Source organism: Micromys minutus (assembly GCF_963924665.1).
Source record: "Micromys minutus genome assembly, chromosome: 10".
NCBI classification, from domain to species: Eukaryota; Metazoa; Chordata; class Mammalia; order Rodentia; family Muridae; genus Micromys; species Micromys minutus.
Genome location: NC_137979.1, coordinates 11,192,894 through 11,204,502, shown reverse-complemented (window position 1 = coordinate 11,204,502; position 11,609 = coordinate 11,192,894). Strand labels below are relative to the sequence as shown.

At 37.4% G+C, this 11,609-nt stretch overlaps 1 protein-coding gene across 1 annotated transcript; it reads left to right on the top strand.

The window, feature by feature from the left end:
* Positions 1-1,476: 1,476 nt before the first annotated feature.
* Positions 1,477-2,397, top strand: LOC308426217 (olfactory receptor 2AK2-like; the record flags this gene model as incomplete). The annotated part of the gene is made up of 1 exon (XM_080923983.1): positions 1,477-2,397. The coding sequence occupies one exon, from the start codon at positions 1,477-1,479 to the stop codon at positions 2,395-2,397; it is 921 nt and encodes a 306-aa protein (XP_080780109.1).
* Between the last annotated feature and the right edge of the window lie 9,212 nt (positions 2,398-11,609).

The window sequence follows — 11,609 nt, the reverse complement described above, 5'->3', positions numbered from 1 at the left end:
AGGTCCATTAGTAACAGAATCATATGTTCCCACATAGTCTGTCTTTGTGAGATCAAGGATGCATTGTCTAGTTAATGCAATATATAAACTGATCTTACAGTAATCATATTAAAACAAAGCCCACATATAATTGTGTGAGTGTTAACAATGTGAAGTGTTTTAGGTGACTACAAAATGGAAAAAATGTGATAAAATTCTTCTGCTTTAGTAATTCTAACTCATAGAGTTGGCCTGTTCTCCACTTTTCAATTCTCAAAACCATAAAACCTTTCTGTTGTATGGTAATACTTCCTTTACTTATGGCTTTCAGGAAGGGTTACTGCCCAAGGATAGATAGTAAAGGTCAAATACATGCCAAGAAATGAAACTATTTCCTGACATTTCTCCAAGCATCTATAACCACCTGTTACCAAGGCATTCATCCCCTAAAATATAGAGACCAGCTTGGTGTCAGGACAAAACAAAATGTTCAGTTTTATATTCTTTTGAAAAATCTTTGCGCAGGAACTCAAAAACAAAACGCACTAAGCCAAATTCGTATATTTTATTTTATGTTTATGAATATTTAGTGGTGTTTATGTCTGTGTGACAGTTGTGTATCTAGTACCCATGCAAGCCAGAATAAAGTATTAGATTCCCCTGGAACAGGAGTAACAGAGAGTTGCAAGCTGCCATATATGTGCTGGGACTTTCACCTGGTTCTCTATAATAACAAAGAATTCCTTACCCCTGAGCCATCTTTCCAACTCCAACCAATTGACTTTTTATAACATTGTATTTTTCCCATGCTAATTTAACAGGAACAAGCAAAACTCATAAGGACTGAAAACATCTATGAAAACACTAAAAACCCTTACCTACTCTTTATGATTAATATTGAGAGGTAAAATAATGGTTCATTAAAAATTATACTGTATTGGATAAATTCTGCTCTACTTATGTAATCACAAACTTGAGAAAACCCAGAGAGTGTTTTCCCAACCAAAGACCTTGAATTCCTCGATGAAGAGAATGTACTGTTGAGTATGATATTTTTGAAAGCAAAGAAGGCAAACACTAATTTGTCATTTGCATCTTAATTTTGCTGTCATGAAAGATCTTGTCTCCATTTCCATATTGTAATTTACAAAGACATTAAGAGGGAAGAGCTTGCAGACATCAGACATGAGAAATGACCAGGAGAAGGGAAGGGGATCTCCTAGTTTAATGCATGCACTCTACATAGTCCCATTGAAATTACAATATCTTATATTGGAATGTATAACTATTATTGTTGTGCAAAAGAATAATAAATACAAATAACTAAAAGGAGAGTTTTACAATAGAAGAATCATAGAACACAGGTTAGAAGAGAGTGTTCTAGAGCTAGTAAAAAAACTATATTCCATTTAATAGTTGTTATTTACTCTTCAAAGACATTCTTCACCAGAGCATACCTTTTGATGTTGTATGTGCATGGAGACTTCAGTCTAAGCCATGGAAACAGAAAATCACAGCTGTGGGACAGACTTCATCTTGGTTGGTCTTTTCCAGAAGGGACACATGGACACCTTCCTCTTCACAGTCATCACCATCCTCTTTGCAGTGGCTCTCATAGGCAACATCACACTGGTCCATCTCATCAGGCTGGACCGAACACTCCACACCCCCATGTACTTCCTCCTCAGCCAGCTCTCCATCATTGACATGATGTACATCTCCACCACTGTGCCCAAGATGGCAGCCAACTTCCTGTCAGACACCAAGACCATTTCCTTCCTGGGATGTGTAATCCAGGCCTTTATTTTTCTAACTCTGTGTGGATCTGAAGCCCTCCTGCTGGGTTTCATGTCCTATGACAGGTACATAGCCATCTGCCGGCCCTTGCACTACCCTGTGCTCATGAGCACAAAGATCTGCTGCTCCATGGTCACAAGTGCCTGGAGCAGCAGCTGTATCTCGGCACTAGTACACACAGTGTATGTTTTTCAACTTCCATTCTGTGGATCTAGGATTGTTAACCACTTTTTCTGTGAGGTTCCATCTCTCTTACCACTGGTGTGTGAAGACACATCCCAATATGAGCATACAATCCTCCTGAGTGGCCTTGTTTTTCTGCTGATACCCTTCCTGGCCATTGTAGCTTCCTATGCTCGGGTGTTGGTTGTTGTATTCGAGATGGGTTCAGGGAAGGGACAGAGTAGAGCTGTGTCCACCTGCTCCTCACACCTGACTGTGGCCAGCCTGTTCTATGTGACTGTTCTCTCCACCTACACCCAGCCACACTCCTTGCATTCTCCTGGAAGGGACAAAGTGGTGGCTGTGCTCTACTCTATCATCACCCCTGTTCTGAACCCGTTCATCTACAGCCTGAGGAACAAGGATGTCATGGGGGCCCTGAGGAGGCAAATGGGATAATGGATCATGACACAGGACTTTGGGTCGACTGGTGGTGGACTGTTATAAAGGCTCATCTGAATACTCTCTGAGATGATTTCAGGATTGAAATTCTGGGAAAAGCTCATTAGCTTTTTTCACTACCCTAACAAGAGTATGAACCTTCAACAACACAGTGTCTCTCTGAGTTAATGGTTTGATCTGAATGTTGTCTCAGAGAGAAATGGAAGGGCTTTTCGCTGGCCCTGTCATCTCTGAATGACCATTGGCCTGGGTTGGTTCACAGAACTTTCTTACCTTCAACTCTAATGTAAAGTTCTCAGACTGTGGGTGTCAGGACAGTTCCCTGCTATGCACTTGTCTTGCTCTGGAAGTTCTTTCTGCAGTTTAGCTGTACCTGTGCACAAAATATTCAGAAATATGTGCTATTTTATTTGTTCTTATTGTAGATCCAACTAGCATATTATAATATGTATGTATATGTATGCTTCTTTTATAATATGACATAGTTAAAAACAATTTTGAAAGAAATATGGGGAAAACAAATTTAATTCTTGCTTTGATGCTTGTGTCACTATTACCACCTGAATGAGATTTCTAAACTCTATAAGCTGTTTGATAATGTCTACCTGACTCCCTTTATTAATACCATTACTCCAAATTCACTAATGACTCTGTAATAAGCATCATTAATGCATATGTCTGAAGTGTGCACTCTGTCTCTTTCCATGAACACCTTTATGTTGATCACCCATGCTAACTTAGGATAAGGACATTTAGAGAAACAGACCCAGAATGGTTCTGCTTTAGAAATCCATAGACAATATTTGTTCTTTGTCCATGGCTAATATCCAATGAAAGCTGAGAACAATAAAAGAAGAAAGTTTATACACCAGGGTGGGTGGATATCCAGCATGACCCCACACTCTCAGAGGAAAAGGGGATGTTTATGGTGGATGAAATATGTGAAGGGGTTCAACAAAGGGGCAGCAATCAGGATGTAAAATGAATAATTGTAAAAATACATGTAGGTATACACGTGTGTATATAATTTATTATATACACATTTAATATACTATATAGAAATACATATATGCCTATAAAATAATAATCATTAAAACAAGGCTATTAAATGAAAATGTGCATGAGGTTTTAGGGAAAAAAAGAAGGAAAGTGTTATTACTCTATTTCACCAAAAATATAGTATAAATTTATAGTAGAACATCAGATTGAACTTGAGGACATCAATGAAGAAGGTAGAGAAAGGACTGAGGTAGCTGAAATGGTCTGAAACTCTGTGGGAAGAACAAAATTATCAACTAACCAAACCCACCACAGCTCCCAGGGACTAATCACCAACCAGTGAGATGTTATGGAGAGACCCTTGGATCTAGGTGCATATGCAGCAGAGGATATCATTCTCTGGCATCAATGAGAGTAGACTTTGGTCAAGTAAATGGTCATTTTGGCCACATCAGATAGAGGCCTAATATCTAAGGTATACAAAGAACTCAAAAAGCTAGACACCAGAGAATCAAATAACCCTATTAAAAATGGGGTACAGAGCTAAACAAAACGCTCTCAGTTGAGGAATATCGAATGGCTGAGAAATATCTGAGGAAGTGCTCGACATCTTTAGCCATCAGGGAAATGCAAATCAAAACAACCCTGAGATTCCACCTCACACCAGTCAGATTGGCCAAGATCCAAAACTCAGACCACAACAGATGCTGGCGAGGTTGCGGAGAAAGAGGAACACTTCTCCACTGTTGGTGGGGTTGCAAACTAATACAACCACTCTGGAAATCAGTCTGGCGATACCTCAGAAAATTGGACATAATACTACCCGAAGATCCAGCTATTCCACTTCTGGGCATATACCCCAGAGACACCTTAGTACACAACAAAGATATATGCACCACAATGTTCATAGCAGCTCTATTTATAATAGCCAGAAGCTGGAAAGAACCCAGATGTCCTTCAGAAGATGAATGGATACAGAAATTATGGTACATTTACACAATGGAATACTACTCAGCCACCAGAAACAATGACTTGACCAAATTCTTAAGAAAATGGCTGCATCTAGAGAATATCATTCTGAGTGAGATAACCCAGTCGCAAAAGAACAGACATAATATGCAGTCACTGATAATGGGATGCTAACCCCAGAGGCTCGCACTGCCCCAGAAACAACTCACAGACTGTATGAAGTCCAAAAAATAAAGAAAACAAAACAAAACAAAAAAATCTCTATACAACAAGAAAACTTTGACTATTTCCATGTTACATTTTGTTTTACATGTACTTTATGCTCATTGTAACTATTAAGTTTTCAATGCATACTATCAAACCTTTAAAAAATCAAGTACTGACTAAAAAATATATTCATACAGTTTTATGTAAAAATTATTTTAAAATCTGAAAAAAAGTACTGACAAAAATGTATTGTATAATTTTATGCAAACAATGCTTAAAATCTGTACATTTATCTTTGTTTTGTAAAATAAAGTTGTTAAAAAAGAAGAAAAAAAAGAGTCATTTTGGGGTTCAATATTCAGCTCAGGACTACCTGTAAAATTATCTGTAGTGTATTTGACACCTTCACACCAATGCTCATTAGAAAATTAAAAGCCTGAATTTCATCATCCATGAATGCCTTTCTTTTGCTGCTTTATTTACCTATATTCAATATAACCCATAAACTCGCTCCAAATTGAAAGTCTTCAATACTCTCACTTCGTGTGGCCCCAATTGCTGTGATCTGTCCATTTAGATCCTGATTTAAATCCTCAGTCCCAGTGGCAATGGTGTTTGGGGAGACTTGGAATCTTCATGATATTGGAACCTCAGTGGGTCTCTAGGCTGGGTCTTCAGGTTCTGGACCCTCTCCCTACTTCCAGTCCTGTGCTCTGCTTCCTTTGTACTAACTCAGCTGAAACTGCTGGGCTCTAACTTTCATCCTGCTAGTCAGAAGGCTCCAGAAAAAAAGGGGACACTTAGAAGAGTGATTGTTACTAAGTGGTAAAAAGTGTCCTATGAAAGCTCTCTAAAGGTAGAGCAAAAAGATTCTAAGTGGGGAAACAGAAAAATGGTTACTAAGGAGGAAAAATTTTTCTAAGGGGAAAAGGGATAGAGTGGAGTGGAATGGAAAGGGAATGGGAATTGGAAAGGGATCCTCCCCTCTCTCTTTGTCCTCAGTACTCATACAGCTTTCCAAATACATGATCACATGTTACAAAGTTCACCACAAGTTCCCACAAAAATAAAACCATAAATTGAAATAGAAGTTTACAACAGGGAATGTTTACATGCATATCCGTTAGGAATTATTATCTGGCTAAACATCCATCACCTGTCTCAGCTCCACAGGTTCACTGAAGGTTTAAAACCATAACTAAGTTATTAGTGATGTTTTGTATAGATAAACCCAGTCAATATTTTATTCACTGTCCTAGCACCTAAAATAAATCATTAGTTTTTTTTCATGACCTCTGGTTAATTGTTTTACAGACTCTTGGAATGTGCTCTGAGTAGGAGAAAGTCTGGTTACCATCTAAGAGCAATTAACTGGTGTCACTTGAGAGACTGACAGAGTTCTCTCATTGCGGTTTTGATTATCACAAATGAACTGATGGCAGTCTCACTATAAAAGAGTGTAAGAACCACTTATATGATAATTATACAAATTCTTATAGGATGATCATTAAGACTTAAGTCATTTATATGTCTATATAGCATCACTGTAAGAGAGTACATCTTCATAGGATCTGTAACGATTTGCTCTAAAGGGTGTGTTATTACTTAATGCTTCTTATATATGTTTAATAATAACAGGAAATTCATATTAATAGTAGGGATCTTTCCCAAAAGTGAAAGCCTTAAGCCTTTCTGAATAAGGGCAAACCAGTCACAGACTATGTAACAATCAGAGGCTGGCAACCTCAGGATGATCACTTGCTAGTTGTTAGCTTGCTCCGTTATGGCTTCTGACAGTTTATGTATTTACATTTCAAATGTTATCACCTTTCCCAGTTCCCCCCATTACCTTCCCTTTCTCATGCTTTTAGGAGGATCCTCCCCATCTCACCCACTCATTCCCGCCCCAACACCTTGGCGTTCCTGTATACCAGAGAAAGTATCCTTCATAGGACCAAGGACTTTTCCTCCTGTTTATGCCAGACAATGCCATCCTCTGCTACATATCCCCTCGTGTGTACTCTTTGGATGGTGGTTTTGTCCCTGGGAGGTCTGGGTGGTCTGGCTGAATGATATTTTTGTTCTTCTTATCAAGTTGCAAACCCCACAGCTCCTTCAGTTCTTTCTCTAACTCCTCCACTAGGGTCCTCATTCTCAGTCTGACAGTTAACTGCAAGAATCTCAATCTGTATTATTAAGGATCTGCCAGAGCCTCTGTGAATATATCTATATCAGGCTCCTGTCAACAAGCACTTCTTGGCATCAACAAGGGTGATTAGGTTTGGTGGCTGCATTTGGAATGAATCCCCAGGTGGGGCAGTCTCCGGATGGTCTTTCATTCAGTCTATTGCACTTCTGTCCTTGTAATTTCTTTCATGAGTATTTTGTTCTTCCTTCTAAAAGGACTGAAGCATCCACATGTTGGTCTTCGTTTTTCTTGAGCTTAATATGTTCTGTGAAATGTTTCTTGGTTATTCCTAGCTTTTGAGCTAATACATGCTTATCGGAGAGTGCATACCACATATGGTCTTTTGTAAATTGGTTCCCTCACTCAGGATGATATTTTTTTCTAGTTCCATCTATTTTCCTAAGAATTTCATGAAGTCATTGTTTTTAATAGATGAGTAATACTCCATTGTGTAAATGTACCATATTTTTCTGTATCGTTTCTTCCATTGATGGACATTTGAGTTCTTTCCAGCTTCTGGAGATTATAAATAAGGCTGCTATGAATATGGTAGAGCATGTTTCATTGTTACATGTTGGAGTAACTTATGGGTATATGCCAAGGACTGGTATATCTAGATCCTCAGGTAGTACTATGTCAAATTTTTTGAGGAACCTCCAGATTGATTTTTTGAGCAGTTGTACAAGCTTGTAATCCCACCAACAATGGAGGAGTGTTCCTCTTTCTCCATATATTCACCAGCATCTGCTGTCACCTGAGTTTTTATCTTAGCCATTCTGACTGGTGTGAGGTGGAATCTCATGGCTATTTTCATTTGCATTCCCCTCTTGACTAAGGCTGTTGAACATTTTTGGGTGCTTCTCACCCATTCAGGATTCCTCAGTACAGAATTCTTTGTTTAGCTCTGTACCCCACTTTTTAATAAGCTTATTTAATTTTCTGAATCCTAACTTTTTGTTGAGTTATATATTTTTATTAATTTATATATAGTGTATATTACCCCTCTATTAGATGTAGGGTTAATACAGACCATTACCCACTCTGTTGCTTGCTATTTTGTTCTATCAACAGTGTCCTTTGTCTTACAGAAGCTTTGCAATTTTATGAGGTCCCATTTGTCGATAGTCGAACTTAGAGCATAAGCCACTGGTGTTCTCTGTTCACAAAAATTTCTTCTGTGCCTATGTGATCAAGGGTCTTTCTAACTTTCTTTTCTACTAGTTGGAGTGTATCTGGATTTATGTGTAGGTTCTCGATCCACTTGGACTTGAACATTGTACAGGGAGATAAGAATAGATCGATTTGCATTCTTCTACATGCTGACTGCCTGTTGAACCAGCACAATTTGTGGATGATGGTTTATTTTTCCATCTAATGTTTTAGCTCCTTTGTCAAAGTTCAAGTGACCATAGTATGTGAGTTCATTTCTGGGTCTTTAAATGTATTCCATGACTTACTTTTTTGTCTCTGAACCAATACCAATACCGTACAGTTTTGGTCAAGATTAATCTGTAATGCAGCTGGGGTCAGGGATGGGAACTTCCCTAGAAATTCTTTTATTGTTGAGAATAGTTTTTCCTATCCGTATTTTTATTGTTATTCCAAATGAACTGGCAAGTTGCTATTTCTATCTTTATGAAAAATTGAATTGGAATTTTAATGGGGGATTCCATTGAATCTGTAGATTGGTTTTGGCAACATGACATTATTTCTATATTAATCTTGCATATCTATGTGCATGGAAGATCTTTCTATCTTGTGAGTTTTTTTTCAATTTCTTTCTTTAGAGACTTAAAGTTTTTGCCATACAGGTCATTAACTTGCTTGTTTAGAGTCACACCAAGGTATTCTATATTATTTGGGACTATTATTAAGGGTGTAGTTACACGAATTTCTTTCTTAGCATGTTTATTTTTTGAGTAGGGGAAGGCCACTGATTTGTTTGATATATATTTATATCCAGCCACTTTGCTGATGTGTTTATCAGCTGTAGGAGTTTTCTGGTAAAATTTTGAGGGTCATTTAATTATACTATCATATCATCTACAAATAATGATATTTTGACTTTTTCCTTTCCAATTTGTATCTCTTTGACCTCTTTTTGTTGTCTAATTGCTCTGGCTAGAATTTTTGAGTACTATATTGAATAGGAAGGCAGAAAGTGGGCATCCTTCTCTAGTCCCTGATTTCAGTGGGATTGCTTCAAATTTCACCGTTTAGTTTGATGGTGGCTACTTGTTTGCTGTATATTGCTTTTACTATGTTTAGGTATGGGCCTTGAATTCCTGATCTTTCCTCAACTTTTATCATGAAGGGACACTGAATTTTGTCCCAGGCTTTCTCAGCAGCTAATGCAATAATCGTGTAGTTTTTCTTTGAGTTTGTTTATATAGTGGATAACATTGGTGGATTACTGTATATTGAACAGTCCCTGCATCCCTGTGATGGATGAAGCCTATTTGATCATGGTGAAGGATCGGTTTTGTTGTGTTCTTGGATTCAGCTTGCAAAAATTTTATGAGTATTTTTGCATCAATGTTCATGAGGGAAATTGGTCTGAAGTTTTCTTTATTTGTAGGGTATTTACGTAATTTAGGTATAAGCATATTTGTGGCTTTGAAAAATGAATTGGGTAGAATTGTTTCTGTTTCTATTTTGTGGAATAATTTGGAAAGTATTGGTATTAGGTCCTCTGTGAAGATATGATAGAATTTTGTACTAAACCCATCTATTCCTTGGCTATTCTTTGGTTGGAAGCCTTTTGACAACTGCCTCTATTTCTTTAGAGATTATGGGACTGTTTAGATTGTTTGTCTGATCCTGATTTAACTTCGGTACCTGGTATTTGTCTTTAAAAAAGGCCATTTCATCCAGAAAATAGTCCATTTTGGTCGATTTCCTCTTTGTGCTCCTTTTATTGTTTCACATATGTTTGGGTATGTTGTGCCTACATTCTCATGATATTATAAAAAGTCTTTAATTTCTTTCTTTATGTCTCTCTTGGCCAAGTAATCATTGTGCTGAGCATTGTTCATCTTCCATGTGTATGTGGGATTTCTCTTGTTTTTGTTGTTATTGAAGACCATCTTTAGTCCATGGTTATCTGATAGGGTACATAGAATTACGTCCATATTCTTGTATCTGTTGGGGCCTGTTTGTGACTCAATTATATGGTCAGTTTTGGAGAAGGCACCATGAGGTGCTGAGAAGTAGGTTTATTCTTTTGTTTTAGAATGAAATGTTTTATAGATGTCTGTTAAATCAATTTGGTTTATAATTTCTGATAGTTTTACTGTGTCTGTTTTTAGTTTATGCTTTCATGATCTGTCCATTGATGAGAGTGGGGTGTTGAAGTCTCCCACTATGATTTTGTGTGGTGCAATAAATGCTTAGTACTTTAGTAAATTTTCTCTTATAAATTTGGTTGCACTTGCATTTAGGGTATAGGTGTTCAGGATTGCCAGTTCATCTTGATATATTTTTTTTTGATGAGTATAAAGCATCCTTTCTTATCATTTTGGAAAACTTTGGTTAAAAGTCAATTTTATTCATTATTAGAATGTCTACTTCAGCTTGTTTCTTGAGACCATTTGCATGGAAATTATTTCCCAGCCTTTTAATCTGAGGTAGTGTCTGTGTTTATCACTGAGGTGAGTTTTCTGTATGCAGAAAAAAAAATGCTGGTTCCTGTTTAAGTATCCTGTCTTTTGGTCTATGACTTTTAATTGGGAAATTGAGACAATTGGTGTTAAAAAGATATTAAAGAACAGTGGTTTTTTTTCTGTTTATTTTGTTGTTAGAGTTATAATTATGGTTTTGTGGCTATTTTCTTTTTGGTTTGGTACAAGAAGATTAATTTCTTGCTTTTCCTAGGGTATATTTTCTCTCCTTGTGTTGTAGTTTTTCATCTATTATCCTTTGCTGGGCTGGACTTGTGGAAGTATGTTGTATAAATTTGTTTTTGTCTTGGAATATCCTGGTTTCTCTATCTGTGGTAATTGAGAGTTTTACTGGATATAGTAGACTGGACTGGCATTTGTGTTCTGTAGGGTCTACATGATATCTTTCCAGGATCTTCTAGCTATCATAGTCTCTGATGAGAAGTCTGATGTAATTCTGATAGGTCTGCCTTTCTAAATTACATGTCTTTTTTTCCTTACAGCTTTTAGGATTTATTCTTTTTTTGAATATTTGGTGTTTTGACTATTATATGTCAGGAACAGTTTCTTTTCTGGTCCAATCTATTTGGAGCTCAGTAGGCTTCTTGTATGTGCATGGACATCTCTTTCTTTAGGTTGGGGAAGTTTTATTCTTTAATTTTGCTCAAGATATTTATTGGGCCTTTAAATTTGGAAACTTTGCTCCCTTCTACACCTACTATCCTTAGGTTTTGTTTTCTCGTTGTGCAACTTGTTTTTTATTATGCCTCTAATGACCTTGTTGTTTCCTTTTTGTGAGTATTGCAGGGTAGATGACTTTCTCTGTGAAATGCCACCCCTCATTAGAATGCCCTGTGCCAACACAGCTGTTGTTGAAGGTTATACCTTCCTCCTGGAAATAGGTATTTTGCTGTCCCATTTGGTGTTCACCTTGGTTTTTTTTATTTCTGTATCATGAGGGTTATAAATTGCATGCAGTCATCCTAAAGAAGGCACAAAGTCTTCACTGCCTGTGGTTCACAACTCACCATAGCCTTGCCTTTCTAAGGAAATACAGTCTAGATGTTTGTGAAGCTGGGGAAATGCTCCACCCAGGACCAGACCAAGTTCCTTTCCCTCTTCTATAACATTGCTATTTTTCTCCTCAACCCTCTCATTTGCATGCTCGGATATAAGCATGTGAAGGG